Raw genomic sequence first — 21,838 nt, forward strand, 5'->3', positions numbered from 1 at the left:
TGATGATATTTTTTTTGCGTTAGAAAAAGGGAAATATTGTCATGAGAGTTGAACATCAGTTTAAGGTGTCCTGAATTTTTCATACATTTGCTTCTGGCACCATTTTATTTTTAATTTATGTATTGTATATGTTATGTACCTGCATCCACTGTTTTTTACTGAGAGATAAATTTGCTTTGGAATCCATCACATATATTTTATTTCTATCACTACTAGGTTGCCCTTTCTTGGTCAGTTGTATTAGCATTTTGCATTGTGCCCTGTTTGCCCCTAGATATATTGCGTGATTATGTTGTTTGTGGTTTGTATATGGTGTTTGGCCACTGTTATTTATAACTCCTTGGATTTTATGTAGAGAATGGTTTCATCTAATTTATGAATTTAAATATAGAGTATTCTTTCATAGAGCTAAGTGCTTGATTAACACCAAAAGTTTCTTTGTCCATTTTTTCTGTTTCTAGTGTCCTTGTGGAATCAGCTCTTACGAAATTAATTGTTTTGCATGTATTACCCTATGACAATTGATGCAGGAGTTAGATTTTACAAATGTTGGTGAACTTGAAGATTGCATGATTACCCTATGACAAATGTATGTATTCCCTTCCCCAGAGTATTTAATGCTTTCCTACTATCCACACAATCATTAACCACATACGATTAACAACATAACCACTTCCTGCAGCTCGTTACTCAACTCATGCATGCATAAAGGGTCTTAAAAACCAACCTCAGTCAACGACATAGCGACAAAAACAAACTCAAAAGTCTAAAAAACCACCTCCCCAATTTTAAACCGACCCCGTATCACGCCTACACCCTAGGGTCAAAATGAAACTCAAAAGACTCAACCTTTTTACTACTCTGCTTCCTGTCGCACCACACATAAAGCTCCTACATAAAACACGTTACCAGCAAAGCAACCCCAACCCCGCCTCCAACATAGAACACATCACCAACAAACCAACCCCACCTCCCATCAACCCAAAAATCAGAGATTGGTCCCCCACAACCCTACATCAATAAACCGATGTACAAAAAAATTACATTGCGACAAAAACTACACAAATCTGTACCGTAAATAGAAAATAAAAAATCAAAAACCTGTACCGTAAAATCCGAACACCAAACGCGCGACACAAATCCAGTTTCTTGATGGAAACGCGCGACACAAATCCGAAGACGAAACGCGCGACACAAATCCGAAGACCAAACCTGGACCGTAAAATCAAACGACTAAGGTGTCTAAAAGATGGGGATTTCGAATCTGAAAACTCAAATGGGGATTTCGAGTTTCTTAAGAAAACTCAAATGGGGATTTCGAATCTCAAAACACAAACCCTAGGTGTTTTTCCACTTTTACCCTCCATCACTTTGCAGTTTTTTTTTTAAAAAAGCTGACGTGGACCGTGTCAAATGAGTGTAAGTGACACGTAGGCGTGTCACCGTATTACTACTCTTTTTCTTTGGACTGTGGTGGACAGAGTCAAGAGTCACATACACAACACACAGCACAACACAATCGAAGGTGATGGATGAATCCATCTCAAGATGTAAACCAATAGAAAAAACAAAAAAAAACACTTTTGTCTTAAACACAGAACACACAACACAGAGGCATCACATCACTTCAGCATACTATTATAAGGGCATGCGTAGATGTTCGATATTTCTTCCAATGAGGTGTGCAAAATGGATTTGTCACCGCAATCCCGGGCTTATCTTTCAATTTCTCTTTCTTTTTTCTTTTAGCACGGAAACACTGACCATTTTCTTTCTTTTTAATATACTGAGACAGAGCACACAAAAAAAGAAATTGAAATTCCCACAATAAAAATAGGTTTAAAAATAGGATGGTCACTTCTCGCCTTCAAAATTTGCCAAATTGTTTGATCCTGAAGCTTCCTGGGACAAGGTTTGTTCTTTCAGTACATCCTTCATATCCATTCCTGGACGAGAAGGAGAAGGCGTGGCGGTTGAGGAGGTTGATGTAGAGGGCATAGGCGGTTAAACCCGTCATCCCTAATTTCTCATACTTCCCTTCGGTGTGCAAGTTCAACCTGTCATCCTCGCCCTGCGACGAAGACACTTCCCTAAAGTCCCTCAAAAACCTGTGAATAGCATCGTTCACGTCTTCCACCCTTATGTTAGTGCCCCACACAAAGGTGGGCCTGGCGTCGTCCATGTCGTAGCCATCGCCGCCGTCAGACGAGGCCGCCGCGTCATATGTTGTGGATGTAGGTGTGACGGGAACGCGCCCACCTCCGCCGACGCCTTAGCGGGAGCGCGGCGCGGTTGGGGTGGCTTCGGAGGAGGCGAATCGAGATCAGCGCTCCGACGGAGTGGCGAATGCGGAGGGAGTGGAGGAGCGGCGGCGGCGGCGCCTACTTCCCGGAGAAGAGAAGGTGTTGCTGATGGGGCTGGAAAGGGAGTCGTCGGGGGAAGAAGGACCTATCAGAAAGGAGGTTTGAATAAATTAACAAATCAGAAAATTCGGAAAATGAAAACCGAAAGACGAGACAGAGAGAGGAGCGGCACGAACCGTTGTTGAAATTCGGAGAAGAATCGGAAGCCATAGATTTGGTTGTCGGAGAAAATCAGATACAGAAGCAAGAGTGAGTGATATAGAAAGGGCGGTAACTCACCCGTCATCCTCACCCTTCATACATCCTTCATATATCCTTCATAGAGGTCGATGTATTCAGGTCAGACTCTGCCACCTGCAAATAAAATGATACGTGAGCATGTCTCCTGTTTAAAAAATTAACGCCGTTCATTGTATTTAAAAGAAAATGTATTATTATTTAATTATGTTAAATTAGGGATTCAAAAGAAAAGGTATTATTATTTAATTATGTTAAATTAGGGATTCAATTGATCATTTCTAAAATTAAAAGATTCAATTAAAATGAACCCGTAAATACAAGAACTTCCGAACCTATTAAAAAAAAAATATTAGCTGCACTGGAAGCCTCCAAGAGTAGGACCTCCTGCTACTCCTCACCACATGATCAATCCTCTCTATTTAAGAATGAAAGACCATTGGAGCGTCAGGAAAACCCTCAAGAATGAGCTACCATGAAATCATTCTGTACACCCCAAATCACCACCATATATCCTCTCCTTGAGGATCATGGAATTACGTCCACCACCATGTATCCTCTCATGAGGATCATGGAATTACGTCCCTGAATCATATTGTTACTCCCGAATCACCAGATATCCATTTTATCACAGTAAATCCAACACACCTCATACATTCACATAAATCACTTCACAGTATATATTTTCCAAACCTTGCACGTAATTCAATTCAAGAGAAAATGAATTTAAAATCCAACATTTGCAGAATACTATTTGGACGAGCACTGTTCACCGAGCACAGTGGACGAACGTTTATTGAACGAACACTACCTTCCAACCACTAGGCCGAACACTATTTGGACTTACGTTCGTTATCAATCACCAGGCCGAACGCTGTTGGACGAACGTTATCAAATCCTACACTATCAGGCCGAACGCTAAACCATCGAACACCAATACTAAATTCAACACTTGGACGAACGCGCAACCCTTGGAACCTAAGAATACTACTCAAGGCCGAACGCTCAACATTGCGATCCGAAAATACAATGTTAAGAACGATCGCTCAAACTCACTAATATTATAAGGCCGATCGTTAAAGATTTCAAATTATAATATCCAATTATGGCCGAACGCTCACAATCACAAATATCCATGAACGAACGCTTATGATCCAAACTAAGGAATCCAAATTAAAATCGAACGCTCAGAAGCGAGAATACCTTATCAAAACCGAACGTTCAACAGAATAAGACCGAACGCTCAAAATTCCAAAACTTAAAACTATCAAGCCAAGACCGAACGCTCACAATTAGAATCAAGGAAAGACCGAACGCTCACAATCAGAATTAAACCAAAACCGAACGCTCACAATGAGAATTAAACTATGACTGAACGGTCAAAATCCAATCCTAAGAATACCAACTAACGGCCGAACGCTCACAATCACAATTAACCAAGGCCGAACGCTGACTAATACACCGAAACCGAACGTTTAGAGATCCAGACTTAATAGTATCAACTTAACGTCGAACGATCAAGATTAAACTTAAGAATCCGTTAAGGACGAACGACTGCAATTTCTATTACCAAATACCGAACGCTCAAGATCACGTAAATATCAATTTAGGGACGAACGCCTAAAATTACTAATTCCTGTATACAGTTGGGACGAACGTCTAATATATCACTGCAAACGAACGAACGCTCGTTAACACAAAACCGAACGCTCTTGCTATTTTGGCCGACCACTAATTGGTCGAGCCATTTGGACGAACGTCCAATTTGGCTCACCAAATTGGACGAACGCGCGATCTGCAGAATTCTGCAGAATCGCACCAGATTTCCGGAGAGAAACCAGAAACCCCATTTTCATCCCCTTCTTCCCAGATTTGCTTCAACAACAATATTCTACCATCACTCATACAGATTCATACACAACAAAGTCACTCTAAGTACGAAATTTGTTCATCAACGACACTATATTATAGATTTCAGTACACACATACATGGTTCATAAAATCCAGAAAAAAGGATCTAGCTCCCCTTACCTCTTGAAGACCTCCTTGAATCTTGAATCTCTCTCCCAAGGTCTCCTTGAAATTCCAGAGCTCTCCTCTCACTCTTCAGATTTTTGCAGCAAAACTCCAATTCTTCTTTTCCCGAAATTGCAGCAAGCCTCTCCCTTCTCCAGATGCAGCATCCAACCCCTTCAATCCACGATTTCTACCTTTAAGAAGGAAGAAATGGTGCTCCCCATAGCCACTCCTCAGTGCTATGCCCACCAACAAAGGAGATGATGGTGTCTTTGGTGGCTGGAGCACTTTCAAAGTGGGAAGACCCCACCATCCACCAGCTGCTGTTGCCACTTGAAGCGCCCCCCACCACTACACGAACGTGCAACCAGCCGCCCACTTCCATCGTGCAGCCGCCCCCTTCCACTTCCAGGAATGTGCCTCCCTTCCCCACCACTTCTCTGTTAGGTAGCCGCCCCTCCCACTTTCAAAAGAAAGTGGGACGTGCGGTCTTTACATTCTCCCCAACAACAAAAATTTTCGTCCTCGAAAATTAGGCTTTATCAGAACAAGTGTGGGTAGGTTTCTCTCATCTCGTCCTCTAACTCCCAGGTAGAGTCGCCCGTTCCACTGTTCCAGATAACTTTGACAAGTCTGACAGTTCTTCCTCTAAGTTGTTTGTTTTGACTCTCCTCAATCTTTATTGGTTGCACTTCAATTGACAAATCTTCTCTGACTTGCACATCGTCAACTTCAAGCACATGAGAAGGATCAGACATGTATTTTCTGAGTTGAGATACATGGAACACTGGATGCAAGTTTGCCAACCGAGGTGGCATGGTTATCTCATAAGCTACGGGTCCTACACGTCGTAGAATCTGGTAAGGACCAAGATATCTAGGAGATAGTTTCCTAGCACGAATGGCTCTTCCTACACCGGTAGTAGGAGTCACTCGTAGGAACACATGATCCCCAACTGCAAATTCTAACGGCTTGCGCCTCCGATCAGCATAGGACTTCTGTCTATTCTGAGACGCCCGCATCCTTTCTTGTATAAGCTTCACCTTCTCTGTAGTCTGCTGAACTATTTCTGGTCCCGTCAAAACTGCTTCTCCATCCTGAAACCAACAAAGAGGTGTTCTACAGCGCCTCCCATACAACGCTTCAAACGGTGCCATGCCGATACTAGTCTGATAGCTGTTGTTGTAAGTGAACTCAACTAGTGGCAATATCTCATCCCATACCCCTAGGTGATCCAAAATGCAAGTCCGCAACAAATCTTCAAGCGATTGGATTGTCCGCTCAGACTGTCCATCCGTTTGGGGATGATAAGCCGAGCTCATCTGAAGTCTGCTTCCCATCTCACTCTGAAGAGTTTGCCAAAACCTGGATGTGAACCTTGGGTCTCTATCTGATACAATACTCGAAGGTACCCCATGTAACCTCACTATTTCCTTAACATACAGTTGCGCCAACTTCGCCATAGACATCCTCAAATCGATTGCCAAGAAGTGGGCACTCTTGGTCAATCGGTCCACTATTACCCATATTGCATCATGTCTTCGAACAGTGCGTGGCAAATGGGTAACAAAGTCCATAGCGATGCTATCCCATTTCCATTCTGGAATTTCCAATGGCTGCAACAAACCTCCTGGTCTCTGATGCTCTATTTTAGCTTTCTGACAAGTTAAACAAGAGACAACAAACTGAGCTACATCTCTTTTCATACCGGACCACCAAAAAGACTCCTTGAGGTCTTGATACATTTTAGTCATGCCAGGATGCATGCTAAAACGGCTTTTATGACCTTCCTCAAGGATTAACCTCTTCATTTCTGAATTGCTAGGGATACAGACTCTGCCTTTGAACCTTAAGATACCATCAGCCCCCAAGGCAAAATCCTTTCCCTGCTCAGTCCCAATCAAACTGGATGACGTTTGGAGCTCAACATCCTTCGACTGCTCTTCTTTAACACGCTTCAACAAGTCATTGGACACCACCAAATTACTGCATCTGATGCTGTCAGCTTCAAATTCTACCTGCAACCTCAAATCTCTGAAGCTTTCTACCAACTCTAACTCTCTGACCATTAAGGCTGAAATATGCACTGACTTCCTGCTCAATGCATCTGCCACCACATTAGCCTTCCCAGGGTGATAAAGGAGATCAAATTCAAAATCTTTAAGAAACTCCATCCATCGCCTTTGCCTCATATTAAGCTCGTTCTGATCAAAGAGGTATTTCAGGCTCTTATGATAACTGAACACCTGAAATTGCGCGCCATACACATAGTGTCTCCAAATCTTCAAAGCAAATACCACAGGTGCCAACTCCAAGTCATGAGTGGGATAATTCTTCTCATGAACCTTGAGTTGTCTTGATGCATATGCCACTACCTTCTTCTCCTGCATCGGTACTGATAACAGTTGAAAAACTGTTATTTTCATGCTTAAAATTGATACTAAAAGCAACCTTTAGACTTAGAAACTAGCTTGAAATCATGCCTTTTATCTATATTTTCAGAAATAAGAGAGCTGGACAGGTTTATGCTTGATTTCAGTGTTTTTGTGCAGGTTTTGAGGTGAATTTGGTGAAAGAAGTGAAGAATAAGAGAGAGGACATTAGAAAAGACAAGAAAGAGTGCAAAAAGGAGAAGTCGAAGGCACCGCTCAGCGGCAAACTACCGCTGAGCGGCACTCAAGAGGTGGCGTTGGAACCGCTGAGGGGCACTTTTCGGGCTTGGGCTTTTGTAATCTTTTGTAACTCTAGATTAGTATATAAGGGCTTGCACGTCCTTTAGTTAGGGATCTTTGGCAGAAACGAGGCAAAGACTCTCTCTTTCACCCCTTTGAAGGAGGATCTTGGATGCTCAGGCTACCTCTTCACCTTTATTGGGTTTATTCTTTCATACTTTCATTGTTATTCATCTAGGTTCACCATGAATATGGTGAACTAAACCTTGTATGTTTGTTGGGGAATCAATGTAATCTCTTGAAGCTCTCATATATGGAATCTGTTGAGTACATCTTTGAATTAAGACATATGCTTTCTTTCATCATTAGTTAGGGTTTTTCCTCTTTGCTCAATGCTTGCATTGTTTAACTCATTCTAATGCATGATTATTGGTTTTGTCGATACGGACACGTACGGGGAAGTCTAGATCCGGGGAATTTCTCCCAATATTATACTGACAATATTCTATTGGTTGCCTTTAAGCTCCTGCACTCATGAACTAATCATTAGGAATGCTAGGAATTGTATGAACTATTTGATTAGGGAGAAGCCATCTAGAATGGTACATTAGAGAGTGGCATTAACAATGATGATTTGAATGTTGAATTCCTAAAATATATGAGAGTGGATGAGATGAAATTGACCCCCAACAACATATTCATTCATATATTCCATTGAAAGTGTTTATCTTTTGTCTTTGCCATTGATCAAAATTCATGCATACATGTTTATTTTCTGTCTTGCATTTTAAACTCAAATATTTCGTTTGTAAGTCTTAGTTAATCAAGAAACCACATAACTAAACTAGGCCGTGAGTCCTTTGGGAAGAACGATACTTGGTCTTACCAAGTTTTATTACTTGAACGATTCGGTCATACTTGCCGATTGTAAAACAAGTTTGTGACATCATATTTTGGTGCTTACAAATTTGTCCATCAAGTTTTTGGCGCCGTTGCCGGGGATTCATGGTTTAACTGGTTAATTTGTGTGATTATTGATTACCTTTGACTTTAATTTTGAATTTCTGTTTTTATTTTTTCTGTTTTTATTTTTTTATCTTTTTAGATTTGATTTTTATCTTTTAGGTTAGATTTTATTTTTATCTTTTTAGATTAGATTTTATTTTATTTTCGAATTTTTATTTTATTTTTCTGTTTTCTGTTTTTCTGTTTTCTGTTTTTTTATTTTTCGGTTTTTATTTGATTTGATTTTATCTTTTTAGATTAGATTTTATTTTATTTTATTAGATTTTATTTTTTTATCTTTTTAGGTTAGATTTTATTTTATTTTATTAGATTTTATTTTTTTTTTATTTTTTTTTTTTTATCTTTTTAGGTTAGATTTTATTTTATTCTTATTCTATCTTTTAGGTTAGGTTAGATTTTATTTTATTTTATCTTTTAGATTAGATTTTATTTTTTAGATTAGGTTTTATTCTATTTTATTTGATTCTATTTTCTAAATCTTTTATCTTCTTATATCTTTTCAATCTTTATTTTCTTCTATATCTTTTTGTGCTAACAAATCTGTTCTAGGGTTTTGTTTTCTTGTGCATGCAGAAGGCAATTCGAACTAGAAGTAAGAAAACAACAAAACCACTACTTGAAGGGCTAGAAGAGAGTAGAAGGAGGAGAAGAATCAGAACGTCCAGAGAACTTTTCCCTTCTCCTGAAACTCTCCTACAATCATCACCACAAGGTTCTGTTCATAGCACAGGGAGTATGGAGAACAATAATAATGCTAGAAGAACTCTTGCAGATTACACTAATCTTGCTGGACCTCAGCACTTCAATAGCATAGCTCGGCCTAGAGTCAATGCAGCCAACATGGAGGTCAAACCAGCATTAATTCAACTGGTAAAGAGTAATCAATTTAATGGGTTATCACATGAAAGCCCATATGAGCACCTTACAACATTTAATGAGATTTGTAACACGGTCAAGATCAATGGGGTGCCAGACGAAGCTATCAAACTTAGCTTGTTTCCTTTCTCATTGGGGGGCAATGCTAAGCTTTGGTTGAACTCTTTTCCAGAAGAAAGTTTCACGGAGTGGGAAGCAGTGGTTACAAAGTTTCTAAACAAATATTTCCCACAATCTAAAGTGACTAAAGGAAAGCAAGAGATATCTTCATTCAAGCAGGGCATGGAGGAATCACTGGGACATGCATGGGACAGGTATAAAAGCTTGTTACGTAAAACTCCCACGCATGGCTTTGAAGATCAAGAAGTAGTCCTAACTTTCCTTGGAGGGCTTGGTTCACAAACCAAGATGATGTTGGATGCCTCAGCTGGAGGCAATATCAAATGGAAGACTCCAGAGGAAGCAACTGAAATTATTGAAAATATGGCTACAAGTGATAATGAGCTTCACAATGAAAGAGGCGCCCCTATGCAACAGAAAGGGGTTCTTCAATTACAAACCCATGATGCTCTGCTAGCACAGAATAAGATTCTAACTCAACAGCTGGAAACTCTGACCAAAACTTTGGCTCAATTACCTAAAGAGTTGAAATCTGCTGCACAGATACAAACCCAGTTGTGCGAATTATGTGGAGGTGATCATGTCAATGGTCAGTGTGCTTTTCCAGTGGAAGCCGTGGAGGATGTTAATTTCATGGCTAATCAGTTTCCATACCGTCAAGGGAACTACAATCAGGGGTGGAAACCACATCCAAGNCTGCTCAGTATAGATCAATATTTAAAACTTTATAAATAAGTGACGTTCGGTCTTAAGTCGAGCGTTCGTCCTCAATGACGTTCGGCCTCATGTCGAGCGTTCGTCCTTATTGTTGATTCGACCTTATGTCGAACGTTAGTTCTAGAGAGCGTTCGTCCTTATACTGAACGTTCGTCCAAAGTTGGCGTTCGGTCCTATACCGAAACGCTCGTCCTATAAAGCGCTTGGGTTATAACCAGCGTTAGTGCTGATTCGTGCTTGGTCATTGACCTAGCGTTCGTCCACAGCAGGGTTCGGTTTCTAACTGAACGCTCGTCCTTATTATTGAATTCTGAGCGAACGTAATTGACGTTCGTCCAAAGTAAATTTCTGATCGTTCATTCATTGACAGTAAGAGTTGTTTCTGTACTTTAAATATTCTGGTTATTTATCTAAGTTATTCTGTAAGATAATTATTTCTTTTGATTCAACCTAAAGTTCTTGTACTCAACATCTTCTAAGTATTATTCTGAACTTCTAAATTCAATCTCATCTAAATTCTTTAAGAATTCTTAATGTCCATCAGTGAATAAGAGTTCGTTTCTTTTGTTCAGAAACGTGAAATCAAAGGTTCTGTAATAAGTTCGTTTTATTTGAGTAAAGAATGCATGACGTTAATGTTAAGAGAGTGGAACACAGAATGAAAATGTGAAAATGAGAAATGTTTAATGTGGACGAATGATATGTTGAACGAATTATTGGAATTGGATTTTTACGAGCGTTCCAGGGAGGAACGTCTCTTATATGATTGAATATTGAATTGGTAAGGTATGACTGTGGTTAGTTAATGCTGGCTTGGTCCATCCTGATATTCCGTGATACACCTCTTCAAGTAGAAGGGGGTAGTCATGCGTGGGAATGGCAGGAGGTCCTTAGTCCATAAGTTAACATGGGCGACGTAAGAACGGACTTACCTCGAGTGGCAGCTGTTTGGTGTTACCCAGTTACTACACCACTCGGGTGCAAGGACGCCTGTAACTACATGGTTCATACAGTCCGGACGGTCTGTCTTATTATATGCCTTTATATGATTATTATTTGATGAATTACATGCTGTATGTGTGTTTAGAAATGTAACTGTATGTGTTGATTGTATAAATTAAATATTATAAGCTTACCCTTGCATTTCCATTGTGTTGTCTACTGTACATGTATACTCCGTCTTGTCAAATGCAATGATCATCCGTTGTGGATGTGAGCAGATGGTGGTGCATCCCTTGAAGCAATGCTGGAAGAAGAAAATTTGGACGACTCCAATCTGGTTGAAGTTGAAGTAAAGGCCGAGCCTTAGAGTGCTCGTTTGATTTAGGCTGTACATGTTAGCATAGTTATAACGTTCGGCCACCTATTTTGTAAGGCCGTTCGTCTCATTCATCTCTGATTGTATTTTGGTGCACGTTAGTTTATGTATTTAAGAGCGTTCACTCTTGGTTTTATTGTATGCGTTTACACGCGTCCTCTGTACTGATGCCGTTAGGCTTTTCAATCCAGTTTTAAATGCAAAGACTGTTTGTGATTACTGTTAATTGTAATTAATTCTGAATTATAGTGATTACTGTATTTTGGGATGTTACACTTGGATTTGAGTCAGCAAAAAGGGAATGACAAGTGGCAAAAGATGAGAGGTTGAGTACTTTAAAATAAAATTACATTAGTTTTGAAACATTGATTTTTAACTCATTCCTCTTGTCTGAGAAACCATTCCTCTTCCTGCAAGCTCTCTCCTCCCCCTATATCTTCTCCCTTTCCCTTCTTCACACTGAACCATTAAATTCTCGATTAGGTGCTGCCCCAACGATCACAAAGTTGCGGGTCTTGCTCTTAGTCGATCAATTTCTCTAATCAGAACCGGTAAGAAAACCCCCTTTCTCATGTGCCCTAGGGTTGTAAGCATGTGATTGAACTTGTTGCATGCAACCCATTTCGTTTTCTTCCGTAATCTAGCTTCTATTGGGTTCTAAGATTCGTTTTCTATCATCAATTGATGATTTATAGGTGATTCTAACATTTTGAGAGTGCAAGCAAGTGGTCTAGGGTTCCTACTTGAGCTTGGTTGTCTACACTAGAGGTAAGGGGAGCTAGTTCTACTTTTGATTTTACTGTGTGGAGTGAATGCATGATAAAATTTGTAGTGGTTTGTGGTGGAAGCATGAACTTGGTTCTAGCTAAACTTGAAATGCATGTATGGAAGTGTGTGTTATGTGTATTTGGTGATTGATGTCTATAAACTGTTTGGAATGACTTAGAATGATGGAATTGTGTATGTTGGAACTGTTTTAGCGTGAAAATTCTATGGTAGTGCTGTTAGAAAGGAAATAAAGTGTCTTTAGGGTCAATTTTAGGCCATTTTAGAGGAAGTGAGGTAGGGATTTTGAGTAAATGAAGGCTGCAGTGTTCCTGGACTGTTTGGGCAGCCTAGACAAGTCCATTGTGACTTGTTAGAAACATAAGAGTGGTCGGAAACATGTTCCAAGTAGTAGAATCAAATTTGGGTCCCTAAGTTGTTGAAGTTAGTGTTTTGGAGCTGAAAGTGAACTTTAATCACTTAAAAATGGTAGTAGGAATGCTTAGAATCAGTTGGACAAGTTTAATTAAGTCTAAAACGAGAATTAAGAGTCTAAGAAGTTGAGAAAAGTGGTTAGAAATGGTCAAAGGGAGGTTCTGTTACCATTCTGCAGAATTCTGCATAATTCTGCAGAATTCTGCAGAATGCGCAAACTGACCGTTCGTCCATGTCGGATTTGAACGCTCGGTCATGCCATGTGCTGAGTGACGTTCGGTCAAATGTTGGTTTGATTAGCGTTCGTCCTTGTCTGGGGAGCGTTCGGTCTTAGGGGATGATATTAACAGCGTTCGGTCATTGGTTTAAATAACGATCGCTCAAGTTATGGTTTAGTAACGATCGCTCAGGTGTTGGTTAGTAGCGTTCGTTCAGTTGATGGTTTAATTAGCGTTCGGTCAGAGGTTGAATTAGTAGCGAGCGTCCATAAGTAATAGCGAGCGTTCATGTTGGTGGCGTTCGGCCTTGGTTTAGTTGCGATTGTGAGCGTTCAGCCTTAAGTTTGTATTCTTAGGGTTGAATCTTAAGCGTCCGGTCTTGATATTGGTTAGTGATCGCTAGCGCTCGGTCTTCATGTTTGATCGTTGAGCGTTCGTCCAAACAAAGTCCGCCCAAGGGATTTTGACGTTCGTTCAAACAGTGTCCGACCAATGGGTTTTGGACGTTCGTTCAAACAGTGTCCTCCCAAGGGCTCTTGGCGCTCGTCCAAATAGTGTTCGTCCAGTGGTGATATTTTCTGTTATGTTTTCTCTCATTCCAGTAAGTTATGTTATTTAAATATTTCGGTTACAATTTATGAATGCATCTTCATGTGATCCAGATTGGTTGAAAGTGTATGGTTATAAGTGGTTTATGATGTACATTGTTGATCCAAAAGGAATATCATAAGATTTAAAATGGTAGGATTGAATCGGAAATTTAGATCTCTCGGTGGGATCAGTTAGTGTATTGAATGAATGTAAGAGGCTTCCATATGGGGGGTTATTCCTAACACTCCAACGGTCTTTCATTCTCACTTAGAGAGGATTGACGCGTGTGGTGGGAGTAGTGGGAGGTCCTAGGGTAGACGCTATCACTGGAGGTCTATTCCGCGGTAACGGACTAGCCTTGTGTATGGTCGGGTGGAACCCCTCGGCAATGGCTTTGCAAAGTAGTAGAGGCCATCACAAGTGCACAACCCGCCCCAGCTCTACATACATTCTATGTCCGGACGTGTCTAGAGTCTTAACATGATAGGATGCTTGTCTTGATGAATTTTATGAAATAAATGCTTATGTTTATGATGACTAAGGTCACTACAGGAAAAAGCGTTATTATCGACGGTTATTTACCGAGGGCCTTTAGACCTTCGGAAAAATTTTGTGGACATAATATACCGAAGGCATGTAGGCCTTCGGTAATGTCAGTTATAGGTTAAATCAGAAATTTGGGTTTTTTTGCCCCAAATTCTCAAATTTCAGAATTCCCCCTCTCCCCTTCTCTCGTCTCCCCAATTTTAGAGATCCCTCTCTCCCCTTCCCTGTCTTTGCCCTAAGTTGAGGTTGGTCACCGTAAGCCATTGTTGTGTTCCTAACGCGGAGGTGGGTTCGTTGGTGGCTAGGGTTCGTGGCGCTTGCGGTAGGGTGGTGACTCGTGGAAGTTGGCGTTTACGTCAGGAGTGGTGGCGGTCAGTCGATTCAACATTGCGGTTTCACGGTGCACGTTTGGTGGTGTGGATGTTGATGGAGGTTCGTTGGTAGGTGGCGCTCTTTCATTCCCTGCTCTCTATTCCACCACTGCTCGTCGTGCTCAATTGCCACAAGAAAAGGTCGTGTTTTTGTATGATGTGAGATTAGTCTTCAACTTACTGACTAGTTGTACTAATGTAATGTTGTTGTATCCTGTGTTGAGTGCATAATTGCTTGTGGTAGATTGTATATTAGATTTGGGTTGTATGTGAGGATGTTGGCTGGTGCATACTTCATCTTGGGTGTGAATGCTTTAGTAGTGAGTAAATGTTATTTGATGAGTGTTGCCTGTATGTGATATTACAAAGTGCCTTTGTACCTGTCGTGGTGCCTCATTAACCTATTAAGGGTGTCTCTATTGTGCATCCTTCCTGTCTATTCTAGTGGTTATTTATGGGTTAATAGTTAGTGTATTTATGGATTAAAGTTGACTGAAATTAACTAGATGCTATCTTGGGCAGTTTATTTGGAGACTGGTACAATTTTGATTGGTGACTGATGTTTTTTATTTCCTGTTTCTTAGAGATAAGAAATATAAAAGTGAATATGTGTACTATGTTCTACATGTACAATGATGATAGAATGTGGAATGATTGGGTTAAATCGTGTAAAATTGTTGCTGGAGTCATGAAATAGATGTTTTAAATGTGGAAGTGATAAATGCCAAGATTTAATCCATGTGTATTGTAATAATGTGCTTGAAAGTGAAGAGAGCATGGTGCTGTGAGCAATATTGCGTTATTGGAATGTTGTCCTGTCACTTTTAAATGCATTAAATCAATTGATGGATGATAATCAAATGATAAATGTTGTAGTATAGGTAAATAAAACTGAGTTATAGGTAAGTTTGAATAAAGTTGCATGATCGATGTACTGTGTCTCTTTATATGTATAGTTAATATAAGTTGGCTATGGATGCTTTGGTTGTGTGTGATCGGTGCAATCATAAATGTTGTGAGTACTATAATATGACATGAATGGTTAATCTTTGGATTTCATATTAGATGCTACACATCAGTTATTGTGACTGCATGAACTCTGTTGCTGAATAGGATAATGTTGACCATGGAATTTGAAGGTTATTTCATTTGGAAGTGGCAATGAATTTGGGCAAGATTAATAACCTATTGAAAATTATTCCAGTTGTTGAATGGTAGATACTAGGTTTAGAGGTATGTTTGAAAAGTAGTAAGTCGTTGGTGTTAAAAAAAATTTGAATTAGCCTAGATGATGTGGGCCATATGGTGGGATTAATAGGACATTGACAGGGGAGGGATTTTGGTACGTTGGAATTAATAAGGGGTGGGACCCTTTGTGTACTTATGATGATATAGATTTAATGTAATTAATAAAAGGCCTAGGTAAGTACGTAAACAAATGAGGTTGATGATAGAAAACGAATCTTAGAACCCAATAGAAGCTAGATTACGGAAGAAAACGAAATGGGTTGCATGCAACAAGTTCAATCACATGCTTACAACCCTAGGGCACATGAGAAAGGGGGTTTTCTTACCGGTTCTGATTAGAGAAATTGATCGACTAAGAGCAAGACCCGCAACTTTGTGATCGTTGGGGCAGCACCTAATCGAGAATTTAATGGTTCAGTGTGAAGAAGGGAAAGGGAGAAGATATAGGGGGAGGAGAGAGCTTGCAGGAAGAGGAATGGTTTCTCAGACAAGAGGAATGAGTTAAAAATCAATGTTTCAATTTTTATTTTAAAGTACTCAACCTCTCATCTTTTGCCACTTGTCATCCCCTTTTTGCTGACTCAAATCCAAGTCCTTACACAGATTCTGCAAAATCTCACCATTTTGTTTCAATAACTTTAGTAGAAAATATCATTTTTTTTTGGAAGCGAAGAATATAAAGCAAGTGATCGTTGGGGCAGCACCTAATCGAGAATTTAATGGTTCAGTGTGAAGAAGGGAAAGGGAGAAGATATAGGGGGAGGAGAGAGCTTGCAGGAAGAGGAATGGTTTCTCAGACAAGAGGAATGAGTTAAAAATCAATGTTTCAATTTTTATTTTAAAGTACTCAACCTCTCATCTTTTGCCACTTGTCATCCCCTTTTTGCTGACTCAAATCCAAGTCCTTACACAGATTCTGCAAAATCTCACCATTTTGTTTCAATAACTTTAGTAGAAAATATCATTTTTTTTTGGAAGCGAAGAATATAAAGCAAAATAAAACAAAATCCAGCTGCTTATGTCTCATCTTTGTCTCCTTTTTGTCTCTGCCATAGATTGACCTGAGGATGGAATACGTCAGCCCAGAAGGACTTCGACTCGATGGTCGCAGACCCATGGAGGTACAGCTATTATTTTTTTCTTGGGCTTTTTTTTTTCCTCCTTTTTTTCTTCACTTAATATTCATTCCAAAAAAGGTTCCTTTAGATCTTTCAAGAATACTCATGAAGCGTATGAAATGCGGAGTATTAATAAATAATAATATCCTACATGAATTCTTACATAGTCATGAATTACTGAAGCTTTATGTTAATTAGTATATATAAGATCTGCAGATAGTTCTGCATATGGGTTATACATAGATGAGCCATGCCATGGGTAATGGAAATGTGTAAGGGCACATTTTGAACTGCAAAAAAACATATAAACAGATTAGAAGCAGTCAATAACCTTAGTTCTGATAAACATTAAAACCTATCACTTAAAAGCTACAAATGTTGTAGTTTGCCAAATGATAAAAGTAAGAAAATGGAGGGTTCTAACCCTAAGGATGTCTAACCAACCTTTTTTAGTGAGATATATGAACTTGGTCCTATGACAAAATGAGCTAATTGAAAGCAGCATTTTAAGGTCTGGCCTATGGAATTCAGTCCTATTTAACAGCTGTGATTTGGACATGATTTTGGGATTCGACTATTTAAAATGAGGAGATGCACTTTAGAGGATAAGGTGAAGTTATTACTATTTATTAAAAATTTAGTATTTAAGAGTGTGATAAAATATATGTACATGTATAAGAAACTATGAAGTTATTAAAATCTCAATGACTATTACTGCAGTTTATCCTCTAAAGTGTTATTCCTTCAATGCAGAGGATCTAAATCTATGATTTTATATTTCTTTCTCTACTGATCTTTTGCCTTTAACTTTTTCTCCTCTCTTTATGGTATATTGTAGATGCGACAAATTCGTGCAGAAATTGGTGCTGTATCCAAAGCAGATGGGTAAATGAATTTTAGCTTTTTAGAAAATTAAGTTGTGATATCATTTGAAGCATTTGACCATAAAGTTTTTTTATTTTGAAAACAGTTCTGCCATGTTTGAGATGGGTAATACAAAAGTTATTGCTGCTGTCTATGGCCCTAGAGAGGTACTGTTTAATTATTTACCTTGCTAATGAAAATTGTCTATGTAATTTAAGGATTGTTAACTATCCTTTTTCAGTGTTAGTTGGTTTAGACATTTAAAAAACTTTGATGTTGTAGTTGAGCTTTAGATGATTTGCTGTTTTTCTTTAGTAACTTCTCTGCATTTCAGGTGCAAAATAGAAGCCAAATAACCAACCATGCTCTGGTAGTTTTTTTTTTCTAAGTTATGTTGTCTGTATTTATATGAATTGTAACAAAAACTTAATTGTTGCTTATGTGCAATGTATGTCTATAGGTTCGGTGTGAGTACAGCATGGCTAATTTTAGCACTGGAGATCGCATGAGGAAATCAAAGGGTGACAGGTTTTGCTCATTTACTTGCTTTTGTTTAACTTCCTATTCTTTTTGACCTTTCACTTATTTTTTATATATTCGTAGTTTTATACTTATCAAAATGGTATTGGAGCATAGACTACTAGGATGATAGTGAATGTTGCATTAGTAGAATCTATCTTAAGAGTGCCTTGTAATTTGTAAATTGGACTTTTTGATCTTTTTACTGAGGTAAGAATTTAATAGCAATGGTGGTAATGCATGTTTAGACTTTTAGAGTATAAATTTTGATTATTAATTAGTAATATATATATATATATATATATATATATTGCATTTGTTCATGTGATACAGTATAATTTTTTTTTTTAATCTTGCATTCATAATTTTCTATGTAACAACTATCTTGCTATCCACTAACGTATTGTAGTGTTTTTGGGGCTGGCTGCTCTATGCCTTTGATATAGCTGACTACAGGCTCAGCAATGGGTTATGTATCATAAAACAATGAAAAGCTTAACCCCATGCACCCTTTTACTGCCTTTTCTCATTTTTAATCTTTTTTGCAAGCTTTGACTTTTTTGAGTAATCTTTGGCCAAAACTCACTGAATAGTTTTGAATGGCTTAACCATCAATGTTTGCAGATATAAATGTTATCCTGTTTTGCTTTTCCTTCATAGTTTTAATATGGTTCTCATTGTATTCTCTTACAGAAGGATAATAGGATCACTTCTTATTTTTTACTACGTGATTTGAAGTTCTCATTCTACAGGAGATCAACTGAAATTTCCCTGGTTATTCGGCAAACCATGGAAGCATCTATATTGACACATCTATTGCCTCGATCTCAGGTTTTATTACACATTAAGAACTTATTTTGTCATGTGCTTTGCTTTCCCCTAGTCCTCCCTAATGTTTTACTTATTAAATTTGCAGATAGATATATATGTCCAAGTTCTCCAAGCAGATGGAGGTAACTAAGACTTGATAATGGGATCTTGTGATTCTCTTCTGTCATTGCCATTTTATTTTCTCTCTTTACTCATTTAATATGTACATTAATTTTGGGTGATGTTGACATGTCTTTTATAGGAACTAGATCTGCTTATATAAATGCTGCAACTTTGGCCCTTGCCGATGCTGGGATCCCTATGCGTGATCTTGTAACATCCTGCAGTGCCGGATACCTTAACAGCACAAGTCTGCTTGGTATATATCTGTATTTACTCTAAATTTGAACTGGCTAAATACAAGTGTGGTATGTCTGTTTTGTTTCTGTCTACTTCTGATGCACGAGCTGCCCTAATTATTAAAGGTTTCTGAATGTGTACAGATTTGAACTATGTAGAAGACAGTGCTGGAGGTCCTGATGTAACCCTAGGAATTCTGCCAAAGTTGGATAAAGTAACACTGCTTCAGGTTAATTCATGTCTTGTTATTTTCTCTGTATCTATTGTGTAGTCAACCAGGTAAATTAGTTCAACAGAAAGGAAAACTTTTTATTGCTCTCTCAATCATTGGTACTCACGTAGTAAAGAGTCTGGTGGTGTTGAAGCTGTAATTCCTCTTCCTTCAAAAAATGTTCTTGTTATTAGAGATTTTGGAGAGAACAGTAGAGTTTTAACCCTTGATTACTCGAGGGAATAGGTGCATGTTCGGAAATCCCCAAAAGAAGCTTATCTAAGCTCGCCTCAGATTTAACAACTTAATAGTTTGCTGTACACATGAATCTTTTTTCAAATATCAGTTGTTTTTTAATCAACAGATACTTCTTACGAAGGTTCCTGATAGAGTGATTTGCTGTTGTACCCTTTGATGGAGTTATGTTATGACAAATCTTCTTTTTAGTCTGAGTTAATGTTTGATCAAGTGTAACTTAATTTTCACTAGTATCATACTTGGTAACTCTTTATTTGGAATTCCAGTTCAGCATCTTTTACTTTTTTAGTTGCAGATCTTTTGTTGATACTTTAAATTTTGACTGAAGAAATATAGTTGATATATTCTTTCCGCCACCTTATTATAGGATGAAATTCATGTATGGTCCACAAAACAGAGAGGGAGGGTAACTTCATTTGATGGGGCTGGCATAGATATTTTCCAATGACAGTTTATCAGTCAGTTTATTGCTCTCATTCTTAGATTGATATTATGGAGTTAAATTTGTTTCGAACACGTGCCACTATGTAAAGGCTGGTTGAGATTGTGAACCTTCAAAGTTTTAATCAGAAATTTACTACTATCATTATTATGAAAAGCATGCAATGCTTTTCTTTTCTCATCCAGCTTATTTCATTCGTTCACTCCCTGCCATATTCCGTAGTTTAGAATGGAAAAGCTCCTAGTTTAATTTTATTTGCACTAATTACTGTTGTTACTGTCTATAGATGGATTCTAAACTACCAATTGACATTTTGGAAAATGTTATGCAACTGGCAATCGAAGGCTGCAAAGCAATAGCAAACTACATTCGAGAAGTAAGAACCTGCTGACACTTTTGTGATTATACTAAGAGGAGTCCAAACAAGTTTTACATTAATTTCACTGCTTAAATCCTGTTTCTTTGTTGGCTGACAGATTTTGCTGGAGAACACAAAGCAACTGGAGTATCGACGAGGTGTATAGTTTTTATAGCAGAAACTGATGCTATGATTATTATTACCTGTGGTCACGGTTTTCCAGATTTGTAGGTCCGTTCTTTCAGCATTTGTGCTTTTTTTTGGTTATGGAGGAGAATTCTCTTGTATTTACGTGGAACAATTTTGTTTTTAGCATACGGTGCTGAATAAAACGGAAAATTGTTGTAGAATTCGTTTCTCATTTCTGTCACCTTATCACTATGAATAAAAGGTAGCAAAATTATGATTTATTTTGGGACCACTTTCTGAATTTCCACCAATCCCCCAAAATAAGACGTGTAGAATGGAACTAATGATCTGACACTTCAACGAATGAAGAATTAATGATTGAAGTTAGAATCGAAATAATCAGTGGGTTGGTGGAGTGTGTGTACATGGTGATTGCATCCTCAGAAAAAGCAATGACATCAGTATTGACAATTTAATTGCTAACTAATTTCAATGGTTAGTTTCCTAAATTTCCTTTTTGGGTACGATACAGTTTGATAAAGACAGCTTTGGTGTTAAATGTTTGTATTGCAGTTAAAGTCTTGATATAACGAGTTAAACTGATTAATTATGTAAATATAAAAAGTAAATAATTTATAGTAATTTCTAAATCCTGGTAAATATAAAGTAATTTAATTAAGTTAACATTTTTTTATTTCTTTTAAATACGTATGCTAGAGCGGAATACTGAAGTTTTTTGGTAGAGTTGAATACTGTAAGTTTGAAACATCACTAATACAGATTTAGAAGAAAAAAAAGTATTTGAAGTAATAATATTGTATGGAAAAATGTTAATTTTTCTGGGAAAAAAATTTCACAGAAAAAGTTAACCTGAAAGTTAATGATCAAGAGAATTTTAGGATTATTTCTATGGTAAAGGAAAGTATTTTGATGGTTGAGTTTGTTTTCAACTAATACCAGACTTCATTAAAAAATATATTATAATACTAACTATTTATAAAAATAAGTTTGAAGTTATGAGAATTATGAATGGAGAGTGATATAACGAGAATATAATTGAACACAAAAATTTTACCTCTTAAAAGAAACCACTGGTAAATGATGAAAAAATTAAGATAATTATAAGTGCAGATGAACATATGAAGCTCAGTTGGAAAAAAGTAAATACCGATTCATAGTTTGAATAACCAACCGCAATGTCTCGAATCTCAAGCAGGAGAAGTGCTATTGCTTTTTGACGCACCACTTTT

General features: G+C 38.1%; 1 protein-coding gene and 1 long non-coding RNA gene across 2 annotated transcripts; one reads left to right on the plus strand and one right to left on the minus strand.

Moving 5' to 3' along the window:
* Positions 1-1,715: 1,715 nt before the first annotated feature.
* Positions 1,716-2,784, minus strand: LOC148202333 (uncharacterized). Its single transcript, XR_015785154.1, has 2 exons — positions 2,540-2,784; positions 1,716-2,448 (listed from the first exon to the last, which is right to left on the minus strand). It is a non-coding gene; the product is annotated as an uncharacterized LOC148202333 (long non-coding RNA).
* Positions 2,785-13,965: 11,181 nt separating this feature from the next.
* LOC148202334 (exosome complex component RRP41 homolog) lies at positions 13,966-20,625 on the plus strand. The gene is made up of 12 exons (XM_088109597.1): positions 13,966-14,412; positions 16,575-16,640; positions 17,476-17,522; positions 17,608-17,668; positions 17,836-17,871; positions 17,962-18,029; positions 18,773-18,851; positions 18,937-18,973; positions 19,093-19,209; positions 19,334-19,419; positions 20,388-20,477; positions 20,578-20,625. The coding sequence occupies exons 2-12, from the start codon at positions 16,587-16,589 to the stop codon at positions 20,623-20,625; spliced, it is 723 nt and encodes a 240-aa protein (XP_087965723.1). The 5' UTR covers positions 13,966-14,412; positions 16,575-16,586.
* The last annotated feature ends 1,213 nt before the right edge of the window (positions 20,626-21,838 follow it).

The sequence above is a fragment of the Vigna umbellata genome, chromosome 3 (genome assembly GCF_029865625.1).
Source record: "Vigna umbellata cultivar VRB3 chromosome 3, Vumbellata_1.0, whole genome shotgun sequence".
Classification (NCBI taxonomy): domain Eukaryota; kingdom Viridiplantae; phylum Streptophyta; class Magnoliopsida; order Fabales; family Fabaceae; genus Vigna; species Vigna umbellata.